General features: G+C 54.5%; 1 protein-coding gene across 7 annotated transcripts in view; it reads left to right on the forward strand.

Annotated features, from left to right (window-relative positions):
* Positions 1 to 24916, forward strand: part of AKNA (AT-hook transcription factor) — a 53376-nt gene continuing 28460 nt past the window's right edge. For 2 of the 7 annotated variants that reach the window (XM_053656204.1, XM_037139474.2), the window contains exons 1-4: positions 8837 to 9014; positions 14307 to 14694; positions 17437 to 18500; positions 20211 to 20285. In XM_053656204.1, the coding sequence (XP_053512179.1) occupies positions 14355 to 14694; positions 17437 to 18500; positions 20211 to 20285 (1479 nt within the window). In that variant the 5' untranslated portion in view covers positions 8837 to 9014; positions 14307 to 14354. Of the gene's footprint in view, positions 53 to 472; positions 607 to 8836; positions 9015 to 14306; positions 14695 to 17436; positions 18501 to 20210; positions 20286 to 24916 lie in introns of those variants that run through there. The other 5 variants (XM_037139469.2, XM_037139475.2, XM_037139472.2 and 2 more) reach the window with 4 other exon arrangements.

The raw sequence follows: 24916 nt of genomic DNA on the forward strand, positions 1-24916 counted from the left end.
TTTGTTTGCCGCTCAACTCCAGGAAACCACCCCACGCTGTGGCTGCCAGCAGGTGAGACACCGGGAGGGGCTCGCCGTGGGTCTGGGGCGGGTTCTGGCCCCACGTTGGGTCTCAGTTTCTCCATCGGGGGAATGGGGAGGGAAGGAAGACAGCGCGGATGGGCCCTGATCCACAGGGACGGTGCTGTTCTCGATCTCTCCCACGTGGAAATATCACGCGAACGGGAAGGAGACCGATCGCCTCTCTGAGAATGGGAGGGAGCCCTGGACAGGCTATCAGATCCCAGTCCAAACCCCGCAGGCTACGGGTTTCCGCTGTCAGCACCTTCCGGCCTCAGTCTCCACCTCCGCACATTGGGGGCGTTGGCTCTTTCACACTGTCTCCGGCTGGGGCCGGTCACAGGGAAGGGAGGGGTCCCGAGGGATTCTGGAGGTGGTCCTTGGCTGGGCCTCGAGCTGTGTTTGGGCTAGAGGTGTGGTCGGGTAGCTGTGGCTACGGGGAGGTGGGACTTCTCTGTCCTGGGATTTGTGTGAGGTTCACTCACCCGGCAACAGCCCGCGCACCCTGACAACTCGGAACTGCGCGCCCTCCCCCCGATGCCTAAGGCAAGTTTCTTTTCCTCTTTTTGGCGGGAGAAGAGAGGTAGAGCTAGGGACCAACAGGGGGTTGGGCAGCTCTGACAGTGGTAGGAACTGGAATGGACTGCAGAAAAAAGGCCAGCCCTCCTTGGTACAAAGGTGAGGGGACTGAGGCTCAGAAAGGGGGCATGGCTTTCCTGAAGGCGCACAGCAAGGCAGGTGCAGAGCTGGCGTCTCCCCAGTGTGTTGGGGCTGGCACAGGCAGAGCCAGAGCCAGCTTTTTGTGTGACTCGGATGAGACTGCTTGCTTGGTTTTTGTTGAAAGAAACCACAGGTTGGAGCGGATCATTACCTAGATTTCAAAAGCTGCTTCTGAGTGAGAAAGTTGGAGAGGAAAGTTGTTGATAATAGACTGGGGCTATTTTGGATGTGAGAAGCAAAGCTGAGACAGGCTGCAGTGAAAAGCGACATTGTTCTGTCCTCTAGAACAGAAGAAAAAGAAATGGCTGGCACTGAAGCATGAAGGACTGGGGTTAGATACATACAGGGACTGCCCAAGAGAATTTTTCCAGGCTCCTCCTCTGGAGTTGGTGGATTCCGTGTTTTGGTCCCTGGTCTCGCTTTTATAAAGAAAACAATTTCTGCCCGTCCATTTGAGGGGGCCTAAGTCTGGCTTACTTACCAGGGGTGGGTGGACTCCATGGTGATTTGGAGACTGTTTTAGGTTTATTCCCAGGAACCATCTCAGTTCTTCTCCAGGAGGAGAAGGTGCCTATGTGGGGCCTTTGCCTCCCAAAGCCCAGTGGTTTGCATTTGAATCATGTGATTTGGGCTGTTTATTGCGAGGAAGTTTCATCAGCTCCCACCAGCTTGCACAGTGCGCCAGGGGCACCACAGTTGGGCTTTCCAGAGACCCTGGGAATGATCCAGGCACTGAGGCTGTCATGCTGAGAGGGTATTTTGAAAACTGGTACATGCCGACGACGTTTCAATTTACCCCCATTGGGGGGGTGAAGAAAGTATTTTTAAATATCCAGCTGAGTTACCAGCTGAATTCCACGTCCTTTTTATGCTTCCTCAGTCCTGGGAAGTGTGACAGATCTGGAGGCTAAGAGTTAGAAGAACGTGGTTCATATCCTCAGCTTGGCTTCAGTTCTGAGTGTCTCAGTTTTCACCACCTGTGAAATGGGCGTCAGTGCCACTTTAAGGCTCGAGTGGTGTGGCATCGTAGAGAGTTTTGTGCAGCCCACATTCTGAGTCTGGAGATGAGGAAACTGAAGCCCAGAGAAAGGAAGGAATAATGACATTAATACTATTGGGAATCATAACTAATGATTATTGAGTGCTGTATTGTAGCCATTGCAAGGAGTGGGGTCTGGGAAGGCAGAAGCCCTTATCTATTTTGTCCCTAGTCATCCTCCTGGTGCCCTGTACAGAACCCTACACATAGTGGGTGTTTAATACATTGTTGATCACCCGGATGATGTCACTTAATGTCACGTCCTTGCCGTGAGGTGGGTATGACTATTGTCCTTGCTTTACAAATGAGAAGCCTGAGTTCAGAGAGGTTAAGTCTGAGGTCACACAGCTCCTCCTTGGGGTTTGAGGTCCTTACTTTGGGATGCTGCATTAGTGTGCTGTCTGGCAAGAGCTGGCTGTGCACATCTCTTCCCGCTGCTGTGCTTGGTGATACCATGTTGGTACTTGAAATTGGTCATAATAAGGGTATTTACACTATAAAAATAAGTAAATGCCACAAATCAGGGCTTTTCTTTCTTAAAAAAAAAAAAAGACTAGGGTTGTATGTGAAGGGTGTTTGGGGACGGAGTCCAGCCTTGCTCTGCAGGGCAGCAGAGAGTTGAGGATTCCCGGCTGTGCGGGAAGCCCCAGGGGAACCAGGCCAGAATGTCCACACCCCACAGCAGGTCGCTTGAAGAGTGGGATTTGGGAAGGAACTTTTTATGGATGAGACTCCCAGTCTATGCAGTGAGTTGTACAGTGGAGCCGCCTTCTGATCTGGAAACAGGTCCGTATAGGCCTGATTCCAGGCCAAAATGTCTAGCCTCTAACCTGGAAGTGACGGCACTGTCAGTGGTCTTTAAGAAGGAAAAGGCATGACGAGGACCACGCTCTAAGATTTATCCAGCAGCCTATGCCCAAGGGAAGGAGGGTGAGTCCGAGCAGGGCGACTGGGAAGAGGCTCTTGCTTACCAGGGAGGCCAGGAGGAGGCTAACAACGCCCCTCCTGTGTTTTCTGAGCACCCAGTGTGTGCTAAGCCGTGCAAACCCATTGTGCTGTTACTCTACACGCATGCCCCTGGGGGAAGTGTTACCCTCAGTCTGTAGATGAAGATATCAGGGAGGTTCGGAAATATATCTAAGGTCAGAGCTACCAGATCTGCACCAAGGCCTTCCTGCCCCAAGACGTTTTACATTTTTAATGTCTCAGTCCCTCTTCCCTTTTAACTCCAGTCCCATTTTGGCTCTGGTCTTCCTTTTCAAGAGCTAGGCAAACCCCACCAAGGCTGTGTAGAGAGACCCCCCTGCGCCCAGGGCTGGTCCAGCACTGGCCCCTAGATCCTAGCCAGCATTCTACCTCCCCTGACCCTACTCCGAGGCTGAACCTATTCTGGGAGGGGCTGTGATTAAGGCCAGACAGGATGCCCAGCTGTCGGTCTTTTGGAATCTTGGGGCCACACAGCCAAGGAAGGACCAAGGACCAGGAAGGACACCGGTGTTCAGGAGGATGCACTCAGCCCCTCAATATCAGGGATTCATATGGAGGGTAACGCTTTACCAGTGGGTACAGATCCAATTCTGCCCCTAATGTGCTGTGTGATTTGAGGCAAGTTGTGTAACTTCTCTGTGCCTTTCCTCATCTGTTAAATGCCTCGTTCTCAGCTTCCAATCAGACAGTGCATGCCATGCCCTACAATGTTGAGTGGCTAAGGCTGGGATTGCTTCCTTTTTGTGATTTTCACATATTCCTACGTGTTGCGTAATGGCCATATGTGCAGGAAAGAACATAGAGTATGAGAGTTTAAAAAGAGGAAGAGAGAAGGTACAGGGTGGGAGGTACAGAAAGTCAGAGCTCCTAAGGGCCTCACAGGGCCCAGCCACTCTGCCAGCTTGCGTGGGCAGGGAGGCCGAGGAGGGCGTGCCCAAGGTCCCCTCAGAAAGAAGCACTACACAGGTGTGTGGTGGTGGCTTTTGTCTTTCAGAATAGTAAGTGCTCATTTTACTCTTCTTTGTTAAGTCAACCGTTATTTTTAGAAAAGACACATAAGGAAAAAGAGTAAACTTGTCTCAGTTCTACTAACTAGTAATAATTATTCAAAACATTTTGGGACACCTCTCTTTTTTTCTTTTCCCTGCCTTCCTTTCCTCATTCCTCCTTCCCTTCCCTTCCACATTTTACTGCTTTCTTCTTTAATGGACTCAGACTAGATGTATTATATTATAACTGGCTTGTTCACTTAACATATCACCTTTTTTACATCATTTCATATTCTACACTATGACTATCATAACTGCATAATATTTCTTTGAGTGGAAATATTATAATTTAATTTAATGATCCCTCATTTTTTGGATGCTGCAGTTGTTTCCAAACTTTTTACCTTCTTCCAGGTTCTGTTGCAAAGTGATTATGATTTACAGCCTGAATTCAGACGGCTTGGTTCAAACCCAGGCCCCATCCAGTGAAATGGGCATCATAGTTCCAACCTCCTTGGCTTGGTATGAGGGTTAGACAATCAGACCCTAATCCATGGAAAGACCTTTGCGCATAATAGGTGCTCAATAAAGTTTTGCTGTTGGCAGTGCATTTCTGGCACATGCACGCTTTTTTTGTTTGACTCTTGGCAGAACATGAATGTGCGAGTGTGTATGTGTGTCTTTTCCTCCGCATGCCACATGTGTGTCATATGCCCCTCGGAGCCCATGTTTTATCTAGTGGAGAAAGGCCGTTTCCTTCTCTCTTAAGTATTCAGGGTGGGGACACAGTTTCTAGCTGGGTCAGTGACTCTCAGAACTGGTTTGGGGACCACAGGGAGAGGGTCACACGGGGGTAGCAGCATTTCTCTCCACTTGGGAGGGCTGGCTGACCCTTTTTGTGTATCAGACCCAGAACTAGATTTGTGGCTGACATGGGGGAAGCTCCAGAGCCGGGAGAATTAAACCCAGCCCTGCAGGGAGCCAGCCATCTGGGCGGTTCACGAAGACGGCCAAAGTCATTTATGTGCAGGGTATGTGCCAGCTGGGCCCTGGGCCAGGACCTTAGGCACACGGTCTCATTTGCCATCCCAAGGATGGTATAAAGTCAGTATCATTCCCATTTTATAGATAAGGAATCTGGGGTTCTGAGAGGTTAAGCAATTTGCCCAAGGCCACACAGCTTTCAAGAGAGACCCTGGAGGTCTCTATGACTACCCAAAAAGCCCATGTGCCCCAACCCTTGTGCCCTGTAGCCTCCCATATGCACGGCATTTCTGCCTCTGTGGGCAGGTGGAATCAAAGAACACAGGAGACTTAGTGCTGGGCAGTCATTTCTGATAATCTCGTTAAGCCCTGAGGGAACGAAGGCCCTTGACCAGTGTCACCCAGGCTTGAACTTGGGCCTCCACCTCCTAAGCCAGCCTCCCATCCATCCTCCTTGGTTCACTGCTGAAATCCTCACCTGCCTCCTCTCAGGCCCAGATTCCCTATGGATTTTCACTGCAGGTTCACTGTAGGTAAACTCAGCAGCCTGGGCAGGAAGGAGTGGGTGACCTTGGGGTGGGTGTTCATTTCTTTCTCAGGAAAATGGGAGAAGTTGGGGGCCAAGCGGTGGTCGGTGGTCGAGAATGAAATAATACAACCTTCCACTCCCAGGGCTCCTGAAGGTGCCTGCCCCTGGTTTTCCCCAGGATGGCTGAGACCCACTGTACCTCCTGGGCCTTAGGACATTGTGTGACAGAGTGACTGACCATCCGGGGGGCTCATCCCATCAGCAAGGAACGCCCATCCCGGTCCTGGGCGGTGTCCCGGGCTGCTCCAGAAGGCTTGGACTGCCCTTCCAGTCTGGCTAATGTGCCAGGCACTTAGGTGGGGCTCAAGAATGGTTGAGGAGGAAGGAGATGGCAGGGTGGGCAGACTCTGGGGGAGTGGGTAAGAAATGGGGGAGTTAGAGCATCACGACCCAGGGGCTGCAGGGACAAGTGGCCGAAGGTGGCTGGGCTCCCGTGGTGAGGACTGACTCGGCCACAGGCAGGTGTGTTTCTGGTGAAAGAACCCACACCCTATCCATAGGGGCCAAAGGGTTTTACTTTTTTTGTTGGGTGACCAAGAACTAATCTCTCCCCCAGCTCTGGGCCTCAGTTTCCTCGCCTATACAAGTACAACAGAACCGTACTCCTGTCTTGCCCACTTCCCAAAGCTGCTCTCCAGCGTCTGGTGTTATGAAGGATGAGAAAGCACCTTAGAAAACACAAAAGCTCTGCAGCCTCACCAGAGCCTCGTTCTAACGTCAGAACATGGGCCCGGTGAATTGCAGTTAGGTGGCAATGAGCTCTGGCCCTGACCCTGCCGTTCCTGGGTTATTCATTATCTCCGGAGGCTGCCGCAGTGTGAACACCAAGCATGGTCATTGCGAGTCGGGTCTTTGTGTGTCTGGGTCTCTGCCGTCACTCCCCAGCTTTGTGACCCCGGGCAAGTGGCCTGAATTCTCCGGGCCTCCATTTACCCACCTATACACTGAGGATGTCTCACCCACCTCAGGAGGTTGTTTTGACAGTTATAAGCCAGAATTGGGCAACTGGCTAGAGTCGGTAGCTCAGCCGTCATATGTCACTGTGCTTCTGCAGCTGGGCATGGAAATGTAATGGTGAGCACTTCACAGATATTCCCATTGTTGGAGACAGACTTAACTTATTTTTTAAAAGAGATTTTTGTTTTATTTTTAGACAGTGGGGAAGGGAGGAAGAAAGAGAGGGAGAAAAACATCGACGTGCGAGAAATACGTTGATCGGTTGCCTCTCACACGCCCCCAACCAGGGACCTGGTCCCAAACCTGGGCATGTGCCTTGACAGGGAATTGAACCAGCAACATTTTGGTTCATGGGATGAATGATGCCCAACCCACTGAGCCATGCCAGTCAGGGCCAGGCTTAACTTCTAATCCCTAGGAGGGCACATGGAGCTGGGATCTGCAGGTTGCCTGGAAGTTAACAGGGAGAAGAAGTGGGGCCGGGTGAGGAGTGGAAGCACAGTTCATTTGTCCTAGGAATTGCAAGGAGCCCCGTGTGGCAGGAGCTACAGGGGGGGGGGGAGGACAGAGGGAGAAGAGGCTGAGCAGAGCCAGGCTACAGGCGTGTGGTGGTGGTGGCAGCCACCTGGCGTTGATAGCAGTGCTGCCGGGGTTAATGACCAGGGAGGGAGAGTGAGTGAGTGACAGGGTGTCAGGGGAGCCCGCCCTCCGCACAATGGCCCACATGGTCACCAGAGCTGGCAGGGAGGGGTTCTCACGAGGGTTGGCTGTGCTCCATGAGAGGCTAGGAGCTGTGGTTTGAGCTCCACCACCCAGATGTGGATAAAAGGCAGGGAAGGGGGCAGGGGTGGGGTGGTAACTGGGATGTGGACACCTGGTTCTGGCCCGGCTTTGCCAGATATGCACAGGCTGACCTAGGGAAAGTTCATTCATTCATTCACTCACTCACGTGTCAGGCCCCTGGCTCTGCACTTTGCAGGTGTTGCCTCATTGGGTCTTGGCAGCTGCCCTGTAGGGTGGCTGCTCCTCTTATCCTTGTTTATAGGTAAGAAACCGAGGCTTAGAGAGGTGAAGACTCGGAGGTCACAGAGCTAGCAAGACAGTTGAACCCAGGTCTGCCTTAACTCTAAGATTCATTTCTCTCTCCACACTGGTGGTTCCCAAACCTGGCTGCTCCTGAGAATTACCTGGAGGGTTTTTTGGACAAGACGGAGACTAAATTTTTTCTCTTTTCTTTTAATTTCCTGAGCGGGGCTGAGCTGGAGCCACATGCGCGTGGCGACGGAGTGCTGAGCCAGCCCCTATCCTGGCTCCTGCCTCTCTCACCCTTGGCCTTGCTCTTTCCAGGGAAAGCCCAGTTGCTTCTCACCTTACCCACTGCACTTGCCCTTCCAGAACACTCTGCCGCCAGCCCTTCTCCTGGCTTACTTCCACCCCCTTTCTTCCTTTCAGTCCCTTGATTGAATGTCACCTTCTCACAGAGACCTTCCTGGCCACCTCCATACCCTCATCCCCAGCCTGTTACTCTCTGACCCATGGAGTTTCTACCAGGCACACATCCCGGTCACCTGGGACACTTTAAAGTCTCTGATGCCCAGAAACTGATTCTGTTGGTCTGAGCGAGTCCTAGGCATCAGTGTCACCAAAAGCAGCCTGGGATATGGAACATGGCTCCATCCTATCCTCTTCGTCTTGTTCACACCTCTCTCTCTCTCTCTGTCTTTCTGTGTGTGTGTGTGTGTGTGTGTGTGTATTGTCTGTGTCTCTATTAGAGGGGAGCCAGGGCTTGGCCTGTCTTATGCTCTGCCTTATTTCCAGCACCTTGAAAAACACCCAGCACACAATATGCTCAGTAAGTACCTGTCAAATGAATGAATGGAAGGAGGGACTTGGGGGTAAAGCACTTTGCCCTCTGCTGAGCCCTGGGAACAAGAGGGGAAATTCACCTGATTGGCTAGTTTCCTACCTCTGAGCTGCCTAGAAAATCCTACTATAGCTATAGGCTCTGCTTGGGGCAAGGACAGTGGGTGGGATGGCAGGAATCGTTGCAGCCTCGCTGGGATGTTGTGCTGCATATTGGCAGACAGGATGGAGAATCAGAGCTGGACGGGTGCCTAGCAAACATCCAGTCTGAGCTTTCATTGTATAGATGGGCACTGAGGCCTAGTGAGAGGGGGAGACTTGGTGCTATGGAAAAAGCTCCTAGAGGGTTGAAGCTGCTGGAGGCCTCCTTCCAGGCTCTGTATGCTGAGTGACCTTGGCCAAGCCTCTGACCTTCTCTGGGCTTTAGTCTCCTCAGTCCGTATTTTGGCTGTGATGGTCCCAAGCCCTGACATGGGAAGTTTCCGTACGCCCTTTCCCGGGCAGAACAGACCCACAGAGGGCCTGCAAGGGGTTAAGCCCCTCCCGCTCACTCTCACTCTGCACTCAGACAAACCCCCTCCTTCTGACAAACACTCGTAGGAAATCAGGCTGGGCGCTTCCTGCCTAAGCAAGGCGGCCTCCGCCGCAGCAGGGGCGGGGAGAGGTGGGGAGCGATGCTTGTCTGTGAGCAGCAGCTTGGGCTGGCAGAGCGGCCTGGTGGTGGGCCAGGGCGCCATGGAGGCAGGGGGCTCCCCAGGTTTGGAACAAAGACCTCAAGCGCAGGTCCTCTGAGCAGGGGCCAGCGGGATGGTGAAACCCGAGAGAGGTAAGGGAGTGGAGGAGGGCAGGGAAGCCGCCTTCCCTCTGGACGGGCCAGTCACAGTCTCTCTGAGACGGTCCAGGGAGGCTGGACCAGCCCAGCCAGGAAGTTGCAGCTGCTGCGACAGCTGTGTGACTTCTCTCCCCGATCAGGGGAGCCCGGCCCCCAAACCCAGGCAAGGGTGGACTTTAGGGGGATTTCCTCAAGCCTCGAGATGCTGGATTCCAGTCCAAGCTCTGACTCTGATCTCTGTGAACTTGGACGAGCTCTGGTCCCACTCTGTGTCTGGAGTGTCCTCATCTGCACATGGAAAGTCAGTCCCACGGGCTGCTAAGGGGCCTCAGACATAATATACGAATGAGGAGCAGGCCAGGAGGCATTAGAGGGTCCCCTTGAAAGACTGGCCCCTTCTGCCATGTAAGGGCATGGAGAGGAGCCAGGGATGGTCCAACAGACCCAGCCCAGCTCTTCAGACTGGAGGGATCGGAGTTCGCATCAGCCAGTGCATCTTTCCTCTTTCTCCAGGGCCTCTGCTGCTGCTGGGGAAAGCCGGGGGCTGGAGGGGGTCTATCCGGAGTGGGGGCTGCCTGGTGCTTCCCAATGGGTGTCGTTTCTACGCAGCTGGCAAGAACCCCCTTGAGGACAGCAGGTCTGTGCCCTGCCAGCTGGTCACAGAGGGAGGCCAAGTTTGGGGCTCCAACCCCAGCAGCCCAGCCTTTTTGGAGGAGCCCAGCCACTTGATATAGGGGACTTTCTTCCTGCCCTGCTACCCCCCAAGTGTGATGGACTTGGTTTCAGAGCCTCAGGCCCTGGGTTTGACTCCTCGGGCCATACTTCCTGGCTTTGAGGTCTTGTGAGAGCCTGCCCCCTCTCTTTTGCTCCATTTTGCATCTGGGGGATGTCACAGTCAGGGAGGAGGCAGGGGGCGGCATCGGGGTCAGTCCCAGCTGGAAGGGAAGGGGCTTTAGAAGGCATGGGAAGAAGGAGCCGGACTGTGTGGCTGCAGGTGGCAGAGGACAACCAGGGAGATGGAGACATAAAGGAACATGTCCTCGGGTTGGGAGTGGCTGAGGGGGCAGAGAAGCCTCTGAGTGGGGGTGGCGGACCCACTCGGGAACTGGAGAGAGAAACCACGAGGGTGTCATACACCCTTGCGAGAACCAGGGGCAGGGGGGTGGGGGTGGAGGGGAGGAGCTGTACAAAAGGAGAGGGTAGAGATTGGTGTTTCCTGGTGGGGTTAGTTTCTCCAGGGCTGGCAGGGACCCGGCACCCAGCAGCTTAGCCCTTGAGGGGAATTCGTGCTAACGGGACTTTCCTGGGTTCAGGCCCCGGCTCACGGAGGCTGGCTGACCCGAACGGGCCTGCCTTTGGCGGCCGTTCGAGGACCTCTGCCCATAGCTTTCCATCAAGTTCTGTTTGTACTTGCAAACCTCTGTGCCTTTGCCTATGCTGTTCCCTCTGCCTGGAATGTCCTTCTTGCTGCTTCTTCCCCCAAATCCTCTTTGTCAACTTAATACTTTTTCAATTACTCCTCTGTATTGTCCCCCCCCCCTTCATTTCGAATGCTTTTACTTATTTCTGTATTTCTGTACTCATTTCTGTGTCTAGTGTAGTGCTTGGCACACCAGCCCGGCAGGTCACTGTGCAGCAGCAGCCGCCCCTGGCCCAGGGCCTGGTCTCCAAAGTCTGGCCTGCTTTTCTCTTACAGCAGCCCGTGAGCCTGTGTCCTCGTCCAGCCTTAGGTCAGCATGTGGTCAGCACTCGTGTGTGTGGCTGGCTGACCAATAAGCTGACTGGCCTGTCCTGAGCTCCATGCCACCGAGGGCTGGGGCTCACGTGGGACACGGAGTTCCAGCTCAGGAGAGGTTCGCAGGTTTTGGGGCGGGGGCGCCTGCACAAAGGTCGGCCGGTGACCGCAGCTGCCTCTGACGCGCGGCCTGCCCTGGTCACAGCGAGATTTCTGAGCTGACTGAGTCATCCCGGGAGACAGGATGTTCCTCTTTATGCCCCAGAGGCCTCTGTGATTGGACAGGCTGCTCGGTGGCATGGCTAGAAAAAAGCCCTTTAAAAAGTCAAAAAACCACACACCTCCCCAGCCCCTTCCTTGGGCAGAAGTTTCAGACATAGAAGAGCAACAGTGCTCAGCTCAGCATCCGTTACACCTGCCATGGTAGCAGCAGGGGGAGGGTCTAGTCAGCCTAGAGGGCTGGCCTTGCTTGGGTGCTGGTTCAAATGCAGATTCTGGGCCCCGCGTCCAGGGCCACCAAGTTTGGCTCTCTTTGGGCCAACCTACAAGTCTTGCATTCTTAGAGGATTCTTTTTAAAGATTTTATTTATTTACTTTTAGAGAGAAGGGAAGAGAAGGAGAAAGGGAGAGAAATAGCAATGTGTGGTTGCCTCTCACGCAAACTGCACTGGGGACCTGGCCTGCAACCCAGGCCTGTGCCCCTACTGGGAATCAAACCAATGACCCTTTGGTTCGCAGGCCAGCAATCAATCCACTGAGCTACACCAGCCAGGGCCATTGTTAGAGGATTCTTAAGAGCACTCAAGTTTAAGGCCCACTGGCAGGACTTTCCAAGAGGGGTACAGGCCCCCCTGAGGGTATAAGACAAAGGATTAGAATGTCTCTTTGAAATCTGTATTTTCTACTGCACCTTTTTTAAAATCTGTTTTTGAAATATTTTTCAATACATGTACTGTACTGGCATGAGAGTACATGTGTTTAGTACATGTGTACAAGAAATATACAGAGGGGGGCAAAAGTAGGTTTACGGTTGTTCTCATGGAAAATATGAACACAAGGATAAACTCTGTTTCAAGTACTCACAACTGTAAACCTACTTTTGCCTCGCCCTGTGTGGTGGATATGCAAGCAAATACATGTCTTTGCTGATGCATTGTGTGATTTTAAAAAACTCTGGCGATGCCTGGCCGGTGTAGCTCAGTGGACTGAGCTAGAGCCTGCGAACCACAGGATGGGCACATGCCTGGGTTGCAGGCCAGTTCCCGGCAGGGGATGCACAAGAGGCAACCATACATTGATATTTCTCTCCCTCTCTCCTTCCTTTCCCCTCTAAAAATAAATAAATAAATAATTTAAAAAACTGGCATGGGGGGACTGCTGGGCCCAAACTGTTTCAAGTCTTGTTCTGTCTCTAAGCAGCTGGGTGACGTTGGCCCAGTTCCTCTTCCATGTTGACCTTCAGTTTTCTCATCTGAAAGATAGTTTTCCTGTGACCCACTCACTGTTTGAGAACATACAGGTGAAGCTTCTGGCCCAGGCTGGCAAGAGAACATAGAGCACAGGTAGTGGGACCATCTGGAGGACATTCCAGGGGAGAGAGGGGATTGAGGAGCCCCTGTCCCGAGGAGCAGGGTTGCAGCCGGAGAGGGAGAAGGTCGTTCCCTCTCCTGACCCCAGTGCTGCTGCCCTTCTCAGGCTACACGTCCCTGGAGAGCTTTCTCTCCAGAAATAGTTGTCTGCCGACTTTTCTCAGCTGCACCAAGCAGACTCTGACCGACATCCAAGTGCTCACGAGGCGGCGGAAACAAACACAGGCCTATTTATCCTGGGAGGCCTGGTGTTAATCCGGACTCAGTTGTTTCCACTGCACGGTGACCTTTCACCCCAGCCTTGCCCCGGCTGATGTGCGGCTGGGCCTCAGCTTGCCCACCTGTAGAGCGAGGCCTGGGGGCCTTGCCGAGCCCCTGGGGTGAGACCATGTCTGCTGCTGTCAACCTTGCGTTTCTTTCTTTTTTCAAACTTTTATTTGTTGTTCCACTTACTTATGCATTCACTGGTTGATTCTTTTATGTACCTGGACTGGGAATCAAACCTGCGATCTTGGTGCGTCATATCGGGATGATGCTCTACCCACTGAGCACCTGGCCAGGGCTCAGCTGTGTTTCCAGGGCTCTGTGTGGTGCTTGGCGCAGAGGTGGCTCCCAGGGAGTGCTGGCCTTACCAGGAGGGCAGGGAAAGGAGTCGAGAGGAGATGAGAAGGAAGAGGGAAAGGAGGAAAGAAGGCAGGCGGGGAGGAGTGAGGCACACTGACCCCCCCCACCACCACCACCACACTTCTGCTTCATTCTCGCAGAGCAGCCGGGGAGGAGCTTCTAAGCCACACCTCCACGTGCTCTCCTGGCTCTGGGATGCTCTTCAAAGGCCGGGGCAGGACCCGAGAGGCCCTCCTGGCTCTGGGCACCACCGCTCCTTGCCCACACTCTGCCATCCCATCGCCCAATCCCAGTTCCACAGCCTTCAGGAAACCACCACCAGTCACCCTCCCGCCTCTAGGCCTTTGTCATCGCTGGCCCCCTGCCTGGAATGCTTTCTTAGAAATCGAGGTGATACATAACAAAAAATGAACCATTTAAAATTGAACAGTTCATTGTGGTACATTCACAATGTCGTGCCGCCACCACCGATCTCTGGTTCCAAAGCGTTTTCATCAGCCCCCCAAAACCTGGGCCCCTTAGGCAGTCACTCCCCAGGTGCCTGCCCCCCAGCCCCCGATAACCACCAGGCTGCTTCCTTTCTCATGCATGTACCTATTCTGGATGTTTCATGTCGGGACACTCACGCCGTACGTGACCTTCCGTGCCTGGCTGCTTTCACGCAGCAGCCTGTCTCCAGCCCCCCCATGTTGCAGTGTATGTCAGCGCTTCCCTTCTCTTTGTGGCCGATTAGGACGGCATTATATGTGTATACCACAAATTGCTTTTCATCATCACTGACGACGTTCGGGCTGCGTTGTGGGCAGAGCTGCCTTGAATGCGCGTGTGCATGTGTTGGTCCGAGTACCTGTTTTCAATTATTTTGGGTCCTGGAATGCTCTTTGCACCATCCCCCTACTTCTGATTCGAATTCTTATGGTGGGGGCGGTGGGGGAGGTGGGTGGCGGACAGGAAAGGTTCGCAGAAGCAGCAGCTTCTGAACGGGGCCTTCCTTGACTTCCTGGGCCTGCACGGGACCCCTGCCCCCCTCCCGCCCCCAGGCTCTGGCCCGTGCCCAGTGCCCGAGTCTGGCACCCAGTAACAATAGCTAGCACGCATCCCACACCCTCCAGGGTGCTGGCTGCCGGGCCCCTTATCCTGTATCTCAGGTCATTTTACACAGCTCTTGAGGGGGAGAGAAATTATTATCCCAGTTTGCCCGTGGCCACACAGCTTCAAGGGGATGGAGCCAGGAGCTGAACCAAGGTTGTCTGCTTCCAAAGTGCCTGCTGGTAACTTCTTGTTCAGAAGAAAGGAGGGGACTTGAGGACTAATGCAGTCCCCTGATTGTGTCCCCAGCAGGCCCCCGGCAGGATGGCTGCTGCTGAGAGGAGCCGGCGGTGACTGATGCCCGTAGTGGCAGCTCCATCTTCTGAAGATGGGGTGGCCCAGGTGAAGCTCAGGCCAGGCCCCATGGCCAGCTCGGGGACGGAGGTCCGCTGGGCCGAGCCCGGCCTGGGGAAGGGGCCCCAGCGGCGGCGCTGGGCCTGGGCCCAGGAGGAAAAGGATGCTGTTGGGAGTGTGCCACGTGGCTGGGGAGAAGAAGGGCCCTTCCCCACCGCCACCAGCCCCGAGCTCCTTGAGGACTTCCGTCTGGCCCAGCAGCACCTGCAGCCACTGGAGTGGCACTTGGAGTCGCAGCCTGATGGGCACCAGGCTTCCGACTCGGAAGAGTCTGAAGAAGAAGGTGAGACTTCCTCTCCCAACCTCACCCTACAGTCCCCCGAACATCCTACCTTCTGGCCGGAGGCCAGGAGTGGGAGGAAATTTTAGAAAAGCTTTAAATTCTATGACGTCTATACTTTAAAATTTTTAAAGGTTTAAATGACTTAAGTATTACTGTTCATGGTAGAAATATCAGCGCAAAGCAAACAGAAGAAAAATGAAAAAGGACATATCCAGATAACTCTTCCATACGAGCCTACACCACAGTAAGACGACTGTGGAACAGTCAAACTATATCGGACCTGCTTTTCTGTAACTTAACAGACACGAGCAGTTTCCCAGCTCATCAGATACTCTTCCACAAGTCATTCCTAACGGCCGACTGGGAATTCCACGGCGTGCAGATTCTGAAATTTGCCGGGCCGTTCTCTTCTTGCCGTGCCTTTATGTAGTCTCCACTTTTTGCTGTTACAGGCAATGCAGAGGTGGAGGTCGATAGCACATCTTTGCACACTTGATTTGGTAATAACCTTGGTTGTGGGAATTGCCTGGTCCAGGGGTTGAGCCGTTGTTCAGACTTTGCGAAACCCCACTTAGCAATGGGAATGGCGGCATTCCTTCTTTTCTAAAATAGCCGTTCCCTTCGCACTGAGACCAGCTTAGACTAACTTGCTAGTTTGGCTTGGCCCCTTCTTCTCTCTGAGTCTTGGTCTCCCCATCTGTGAGATGGGAGTCAGGGTGCCACTGGGCATAGTAAGAGCTTAATGCACGGTGCCTGGTGCACTCAGAGGAGGAAGGAAACACACTGTCTTAGGTTGGGGTTGTGCTCATTTTTATGCGCCATGACTCAAAGCCCTCATGCTGGATCTGCCCAGAGCTATGAGGAGCCACTGTGAGCTCTTCCTCAGGGAACGGTGACTGGGGCGCACTGGGAGAAAAGGGCAGAGGCATCTCTTCCTGGGGTCACATGGTAACCCCCTGCTATGATGTAACAGCTGCTGCCATGTCCTGTACCCTTACTGCGTGCCCGGGGCAGGGCTAGCGGGACCTGTCTCCTTCCCTCCTCAGCACCCTCTGCCAGGTAGGAGGGATTAGCCTCTGGTCTCAGTAAGGATTGCCAGAGGGGTCAGCTACTTGCCCATAGCCCCCAGGAAGGGTCAGAGGGGCAAGGATCGAACCCAGGGCTCCCCAGCTCCAAAGCCCCCTCCCCACATCTCACTGCATGAACCCCAGGGGCAGACACTGACTTGCCTACGTGGATGGCTAGGACCTGGGTGTCAGGTCTGGACCTTCGGGGAACCACTGTGTCGTCTTTGGCCAAGATGCTTAACCTTTCTGGACTCCAAGCATGCTGCTGTAAATAAGAGAGACTTCCTGAAGGAGATTTTAAGGAGTCGGAGGATACAGGTTTCATGGGTAGGGTAGAGAGCATAGCGGAGGAGCAGAGGGTGATACAAGGGTTAATGACAAAGGCACATCTGGCCAGAGCAGAGAGTCTGTGGTTGGCAGTGTGCAGGCTGGGTCTTATGAAGTTTGGGGTCTACCCGAAGACTTACACAGGATCTAGGACAGAGTAGGTGCTCAATAAACATCGACTCCGTGGCCGATGAGTAGGTGAATGGATCAATGAACAGGTGGGTAATGGATGGGTGACTGGCTGGGCGGATGGATAAATGAATAGTTCTTGAGCACCTACCATATAATAATTACAATGACTACCCATTTTCTGGGAGCTTTGCCGACCTTATTGCCCTCCCTCCCCCCTCCTTTTTTCTTCTTCTTTCCCCTCAGTTAACAAGTATTGAGCACCTACTCTGCAGATACAATAGTAAATGAAAACAGACGGTATCCTTATGCTCAGGGAACTCGCAATCTAGTGGGGGTGGTATTAATGACACAATCACATAAGTAAGTGGAAAACTGCCACTGTGATAAGTATTTCAAATTAAAGGTATTCAGTCTTCTGAAAATGAATTAAGGGAGAATTTGACTTAATAAGGGAGGTGCGAGAAAACTTCTTGTCAAGGCTGAGCTAATGTCTGAAGGACACAGAGGAGGCACCGAGGCCAAGGGAGGTCAAAAGGACCCTGGCAGAGGGACCGGCATGTGCAGAGGCCCTGTGGCGGGAGAGCATGTGGTGTGACTAGAGCCGGGAGAGACTGAGGGGGACCCTGGAGAGAGACGGGCCAGGACAGCTAACGGGGGCCGGAGGCAGGGACCTCGGGACTGTAGTAAAGGTTCAGCTCTATCCTGGGAACAACAGGAAGATACTGGAGAGTGTTCAGGTGGGTGAGGGTGAGGATTGAGGAGCTGATTAGGTGGCTACAGCGGTGCTCCCAGGTGAGAGAGGATGGAGGATGTTGTCTTGGGCAGAGGTGCTGGGGCCGGACTGCAGAGCGGTAGGTGAGTTTGACAGCTATAGGCGGTCATGGTGACAGACAGGATTCTGGGGGTGAGGGGGAGACAGATGGCAAGGACGCCTCCCAGGTTTCTGGCTTGTGCAACTGGATGGGAAGGTATATTGCCATTTGCCGGGACGGGAAACACAGGGGTGGGGGATAACCAGGTTTGGGGTTTGAGTGCGGAGGACCTTTGAGACAACCGGAGGAAGTTAGGGAAGCACTTGGCCATGTGGGCTGGGCCTTACTGGGAATCTTAGGGTGAAGAGATAAGGAAATGAGCGCCCAGAGGGGTGCAATGACTTAGGCAACTTCCACAGTCAGTCCAGACCCGACATATGGTAAGCAATTGACTCTCTTTCCAGAGTTTGAAGCAGAGGATGTGGACAGCCCAGAAAGTTCCAACTTGCCTCTCAGCTGGCTCCCCCAGCAGGATCCTGCACTGGACATGACTGGAGAGGAGCCAGATGAGGCCCTCGGAGAGCATGAGGCTGAAGGAGCTGGAGAGAGCTCTCCACGGTCGGGGTATAAGGCGGGTCTCTGCTCCGGGAACAATGGAAACACCAGCTCCACGGCTCTGGGGTGGGATCAGGCCACAGGCTGGGTGGCTTCTGGCAAGCAAGCCAGTGGAGACAGACTTCCAGAACATTCTGAGGTCAACCCAACTATTGACCTCAGTTCGGCAAGGTCCTGGAGCAGTGGGACTGTGAGCCTCGGCCACCCTAGTGACAGCCTTGATTCTACCTGGGAAGGAGAGACCAATGTCCCCCAGGCCACTGCCCTAGCAGAAGCTCTGCCACAAAGCCCCCATCACCACCTCCTCAATTCAGACAGCAGAACTGGAGGAAGTGTTGCTCTGGCAACCCCCTCGGAATTCCAGGACTCAGCACCCCCAGCCCACAGCCTCCAGTGTCCCGAAGACAGATGGAGGAGAGAGACTACCAGCCTCTCCTGCCCTCGGCCGGGGGACCAAGCTTGGAAGCGGACACGGACATCACCTAAGGCACTCCCTTCCCGATTCACTGGCTCTGTCAGCCCCCCAAATCCTCGGCCTAGGCCTGCCCGGCAGGACAGGCCGCCACCCAGGGAGGGAGCCGCTGTGGCTGGCCACTCATCTTCGGATGCTCCCAAGTACGGCCAGGGGCGGCTGAACTACCCGCTCCCTGACTTCTCCAAGGTGGGACCCCGGGTAAGATTCCCCAAAGATGAGAGTTACCACCCACCCAAGGCCAGGAGCTGCAGCAAGCAGGCTCGGGACCCCGGCAGACCACTGATCTTCAAGTCGCCCGCCGAGATTGTGCAGGAGGTGCTGTTGAGCAGTGAGGAAGCCTGCTCAGGAAAGGACCCACCTCCTCCCCACCCATTCACGGGGGTACCCCAAGAATTTCAGACGCCTGAACAAGCCACCAAACTGGTCCATCAGCTCCAGGTAAGCCAGACTCATTTCTACGGGCGTGTCACCAAGGGAGGGTTGGCCTGGGAGGGTTGGAGGCTGCTGATAAGGATGGGGGGTCTTGGGCCAGGCCAGGAGCCCCCTGCTGGTGAAGAGGTTATACCCCCAGCCATGAAGATAGTCCCCAAGCCCTTTGCTCAGAAAGAGAGGTGAGCTCACCCATGCTACAAGGATAGGTTTGTTGGTTTGTCTTGAGCTTCTGCTATGAAGAAGTTTGAAACACACACAAGAGACAAAACAGTATAATGAGCCCCCCACCTCCATCACCCGGCTTCCATCCATGGCTCACCCCTTGCCCCGCCCACCCTGCTGGAGTATTTTGAAGTACATTTCAAGCATCAGATCATTTGATTCAAAAGCATTTTAGTGTACACATAGAAAGATAAGAATTCTGCCTTAAACAGAACCACACAACCGTTATCCTACCCAAAGTTGGCACCAGCTCCTTAATATTAGCCACTATCCAGCCAGCATTCATATCCCCCCCATGTGTCTTGTAACTGGCTTGTTTGTCTTAGTGGGTTCGAATTCCGACCCAAACACAGCTCGTACATGGCATTTGGCCATTGTGTCTTTCGAGCCCCTCCCTTTTTTTTTCCTTTTTCTCTCCTCTTTTCTTTCTTCCTTTTCAAATTTCTGTCTTCCTTGTCACGTATTTGTTGAGGAGCCAGTTCCGCCCTGCGCATGCTCACAGTGTCTCCCCCTGCGCCCCTTTGTCCTGCATGTTATCAGTTTAGAGCTGGAGGGGTTTCGGGTTGTCATCACCCATGTGTTTGCCCTCCAGACCACGAGCACCACTCAGGCAGGGCGTTGGGGAGTTTGGGGTAACAGCACATCCTGGGCGGCCCCCTCAGGAGGCAGAGGATGCCTGCTGACCTCAACTGTGATGTGAGTGGCCGCTGGTGGCCACTTCCTTGGTCCAGTCCTACATTCAGGGTGACAAATGGTGTATCTTCATGCTATCATTCCTTCCACGATCATTCGATGGGATCCTCCTCTAGTATTTGGTCACCAAGGTCTAGTTCATGTGGGGGAAAGACAGGAGAGATGCTTGATTCTGTCCTAGTTACCGGTTTTCAGAACTATGCATCACTTCCCTCGCATCCCTCAGGGGTAACTGGTGATGTTTATTTTTGCTTCCCTCCCTCATTTTAATGAAGCTCTTTAGTGTTGTTTAAGGTAAGTAGTGGCTCTGAGCACATGCAACTGTCATTTTCAAGTCTATTTTTCTACCAAGGGGGCCTGTGATCACCCCTTCATCCATCCATCCAAGTGCACTCATGAAGCACATACTACTTAAGCAGCAGATGGGGCGGCAGGGAAGACAGACGTGGGCCTCACGCACAGAGCCCACAGACGGGCAGGGAATCTGGACGCGAGTAGTCGTGGTCCTCTGCGATGGGGGCACCCGTGGCAGTGGAGCGGTCCCGAGGCCCTGCCCCCTGACTCGTTGCCGGGGACGGTGGAAGGGCTGGTGGGTGAGTTGTCCCGCTGCTTCAGACACTCCAGAATTTGGCCACAGGGGTGTGCATTACACAAGAGCCTGAAAGGGTCTCCCAGGTCCCAACCCTGGAGGATTTTCACTTTAGGGACCCAGGAGGCCCTTCTGCAGGGTAGGTTCTCCGTGAGGCGCCTCACGGCCAGGAGCCCGGGCAGGTGACTACCCTGCTGTCTTCTTTCCTGCAGGAGGACTACCACAAGCTCCTCACCAAGTACGCTGAGGCTGAGAACACCATCGACCAGCTGCGCCTGGGGGCCAAGGTACCCGGCTGGGGTGGGCTGGAGGTGTGGGCCCTGGCTCCCTGCAGATGACACTTTTTCAGTCAACGAGAGGGCCATTGCCTCTTGCCTCCTGGCACCTGCCTTGTAGGGGGAGTGGAACCCAGTGCTTCCTTGTTGCACCACAAGGTTACTCATTTTGTGACCTTGCCCACGAGTCTTCAGGCTCAGTGGCCTTTATTGTTGATGATCTTGGATGTCCTCGAATCCTAGAATCCTAGGGATGCCACCAGAAGCTGTCTCCTAGATGAGGTCTAGGTTAAGATCACCTGGGCTTGATTCCTAAATCCATTACAGGTCAGCTGTGTGACTTTAAGGCAGTTACTTGGCTCTCTGAGCCTCAAGGAGGAAGCACAGAATTTCTTCTTAGTCTCCCCCACCCCCACCCCACGGGTGTTTGTTTCCTCCACCTGATCCTTCTGGGATCATAACTTTGTCTTTCTTCTTCTCCACCATTGACCATAGCCTCTCCCCTCATGCCCTGACTGAATGCTCAGTGAGTGCCAAGCGTGTGGCAGGGGAGCATGGAGGGAGGAATCCACCCACCCAAACAGAGCTGGTCGCCATCCTGCCCAGCCCCCACCCCAACTTGGGAGGAAGCTGTGAGACCTTCCCCTTTTCTGGTGTGAGGCAGGAAGTGAGACCTGTGGCAGCCCCTGTGGTTTCCTGTCCTCCTCCTCCTCCTCCCCTCTCTTGCCCCATCAAGTAGCAGCGGAGGAAAGGGTGGGAGCTGAGGTGCAGAGAGGTAGACCCTCCCTCTCCCTGGCCTCCCTTCATGGGACCCCCACATGGCCCTGCCCCTGTCACGCCCCAGGACCCCTCCCCCACCACAGTGCCTCTCTGAAGTGTGCTCCAGGTGGTCAAGGTGAGAAAGGGGCCCTGTCCTAGGAGCAGTGCTCTGCGTCCCCACACCAGCCTCACACACAGGCAGGTCCCTGCCCACCCCAGCCTCCTTGGACACATCTGCAAAAGGGAGTTCATCAGTCTTCTTCCTGGAAGCCAGTGGGCTCTACCCAGTATCTTAAGCCTCCTTACAGCTCTGGACCGCTGAGCCGGATCCAGGGGTGGAAGGGGCGGAGGTGCTGGGAGGCAGTAGAGGGGCTGGGTGAGGCCTCCTCCCCGGGAAACCACGTTCTCATGACTGCAGACCTGTAGAAGGACCTGGGGAAAAGGAACTGGTCATCAGGTCCAAGTCCACAGCTCCCTGTCTCGCAGATGGGAGAACTGGGACCCCAGGAGGGGCAGAGGCTGCCAAAGGTCAGGGTCAGGAGCAGAGGCTCAAAGCATCTCCTCCCTCCCTCCCTTCTGTTCCTCCTTCACTCATGAAAGGAATGAGTCGGTGTAGGGAGAGCACGGACCTGGCTCCCAGCAAGTTCTTCCTTAGAGATAGAGACTATTACCGTTATTAACAGCGTTACTAGGAAGGTGCTAACTGGGTGTCCGTGTGCCAGGCACAGCGCAGGCACAGGCAGGGGTGGACACGGTTGGAGGACAGCCATGGTGACTGCTCCCATGGGCACTCCCCTAACCCAGTGGGGACTGGGGTCTCCCTCTGTGTGGTCACCTGGGCCTCCTAGCAGGTGACGGAGACCCCATCAGGAGCGAAGGTGGGAGAGGCTGGGAGTGGTCTTGTGCCAAACCACCTACTCCCACTTCCACTTCCTGGGGAAAGGACTCCTTGGCCTGTGGGTTCTCCTTAAGAGAAGGGTGGGCACAGATTAGCTGGACCCTTCTAGAAGCGGGAGAGTGTGCTCACAGACCTCCAGTCTCGCAGCGCCCAGGGGAGCAGTGGGGCAGGGCTCACCGTGCCAGCGTGCTGAGGACACAGAGCCCAGGGGGACGGGAGTGGCCAGTCCCACGGGGCCTAGGGCTTCCAGCCAGGCCTCTCTGTCCAGGGCTCTGCAGACTCAGCCCTGTGGGCTTGGGAGATGCTGGCAGGGCTTTCTGCTCAGAGCCCTTGTCAGGGAGGTGGGTGTGTTCCTGCTCCTCCAGGCTGAGCTGGCTGGAGTGAGCCCCCCCCAAGATCTGCTGAGCCCCTCACTCTGTTCAGAGTCCCCTAGGGAGGGAGCCAGGCTAGGGATGTTGCCCTGGGCACCCAGGGTAGATAGCAACAGTGGGGGCCCAGGGAAAGGAGACTGGCCTTTGCTGAACAGTGAAAAGGAGCCAGGCCAAGGCCAAGTGCACTGCCAGGGTTACCTCGTCTCATCCCCTTTGCAAGAGGAAACTGAGGCTCAGTCAGGTGGCGTGGTTTGCTCTACATCCGCAGCTGGCAATGGATCACAAGTTGGGGTTTTAACCTAGGTCTGCCTGATTCCAAAGTGGGTGCTCTTCCCCATTCTGGGCAAGCACAACAACAGACCCTGCGCAGCAGACGCATAGGGGCCGGGCGGGGTGGTCGTGTCACAGTGAGAATAAGAATAGTAATAAGTGACATTTACCATCCACTGCCCTAAGGAGTTTACCATGGGGGAAACTGAGACAGGAGGGTAAGTAATTTGCCTATGATCTGGCCTCAATAGGGGCCAGAGCTGGGGTATGAGCCATGCAGTCTGGCCCCAAAGCCCTCTGCTCACACCGCACTGTCTAGCAGAACCAGGCCCTGGGTTCTGCAGCTGGGGAGGCTGACCAGGAAGTCCCGTGGCCTGGCCTGGGAGCATCTCTGGATCCAGACTGGGTGGGGCCAGGAGCCAGGGCTGTCAGAAGTCACTGCCTGGCTCTGTTCTCCACACCAGCACAGGGCCAGAGTGTACAGTGATCTCACACATTCGGTGCTCTGGTGCCACCTCCCTGCAGCCTCTGTCCCCCATCTCAGCTGCCTCGAAGCGTCTGGGGCATCTGGGAGGCTGAGTTGACCCAGAAAGTACCCCAGAGAGAATCTCGGGATAACAGAAAACTGGATTTCCTAAAAGTGTATGTTCGGACAGCTACTAGTTGGTCCAGGAGCCCCTGGTGGAGGTGGGATGTGGTAGGGCTGGGGGGCAAGGGAGAGGTTTCTGTATTCAGAGGGGTTTCGGAACAGTTCCTGTCTCTCCACTCCTTCCCCTCCTCACCCCATTCATAAAGCCCATTAGCATGTTAAAGGCTGTGAGAAACCCATCTGTGCAGAGTACAGTCAGTTATTTAACCCAATGTTTCCCCACACTCACTGATTCACCGCTCACTGACATCCCCACTGAGGGAGCTAGTCCAGCTTCTGGGGGCGCCATGGGGCACCCCCATGGAGCCCCAGGGTGGGCCCCCGCTGTGTTCTGGGAGACAGCTCAGTAGCTACCCGCAGCTGCCTTCAGCTCCCCGACTCAGGGGATCCATCCACTCAAGCCTATGGCCCCTCTGCTTCAAGCTCTTCTGGCCCCTCAAACAATGGGGCCTCACGCTGGGCAGGTCTGAGGCCAGGGGAGGAACAGGTGGGACAGGGAGTGACACAGAGGGCTGGTCTTCCCCCAGATTGGGTCACCCTGGGAGGAGAGGGGTGCTGGTGGGCAGGGCCCCGTAGTTGGGTCTGAGCAGATGGCTGAGGGGATTATTAAAATCCAGCTTTGTTCTCATCAGAGGCTGGGCCTGAAAGAGGAGGAGGCAGCTGGAGGCAGGGGTAGGGGTGTGGGGTTGGGGGGAGGGTGGAGCAATGCCCAAGCAATGCAGGACCATTGTCCCTCACTTCGAAGCAGATTTTTCTGCCGCAGCCAGGACGTGAAGAGCAGCTTAAGCAGGGAGAGGCTGCCTGCCTGGGGGCCAAGGCGCTCCCTCCACCAGGCCCACCCTGAAGTGCCCTGTCCTGGCCTTGGGAAGCGCGCCAGGCAGTAAGATACGCTGCCTGACACACTGAGGAGCAGGGAGCACTGAGGCACCTCAGGGGGGTAGCTTTTCCAGGGACCTGCCTGCAGGGGGTAGGGGCAGAGAAGGAGGGTGATTGGTGATGATGACGGTGATGAAGGCGGTGATGATAGCTGTGGGGATTGCAGTGATGGCGATCACGGAGGTGACCGCAGTGATGATGGTGGCGGCGAATGTGAGGCTGCTGTTTACTGAGCACTCACTCTGCACAGAAAGGCTAGTTAAATCAGATGCTCTAGGACTCGCAAGTGGGTGGGAATTCAGGCTCTGCAGAGCTCCCATGCTGAGCTCGGGGTCAGCAAACTTTTCTCTGCTAAAGGCCAGATAGTAAATATTTTGGTCTTTGTGGAGCACACAGTCTCCACAGGAACAACTCTCAGCTCTGCAGTTGTAGCGGGAAAGCAACCGTACACAACACCTAAACGAACGAGCACATCCGTGCTCACTGCAACCTTGCTCACGAAGCACACCATGGGTTGCCGACCCTGCTCTGAACCACCCGGTGGCACATGGGCCTCCTCTGAGTCTGTGTGTCCTTGGCCAGCCGCCTGACCCCAAACACCTCTCACGCACTGGGCTGCTTACCATGTCACATGTGCCTTTGATGACAGCAGTCAGCTGCCACTGAGAGAGTAGCTCATTGAGTTGTTGGTTTACTCATTCACTCGAACAGCCTTACTGGCTGATATCAGCAGTACGATACTATTGTTAGAAAGTTTTTATTAATAAGTGTTATATTATTATAATATGGTAATATTTGCTTTATGTTGAATATGTTGATT

Source organism: Artibeus jamaicensis, unplaced genomic scaffold (assembly GCF_021234435.1).
Source record: "Artibeus jamaicensis isolate MK-2021 breed Jamaican fruit bat unplaced genomic scaffold, CSHL_Jam_final scaffold_1964, whole genome shotgun sequence".
NCBI lineage: Eukaryota > Metazoa > Chordata > Mammalia > Chiroptera > Phyllostomidae > Artibeus > Artibeus jamaicensis.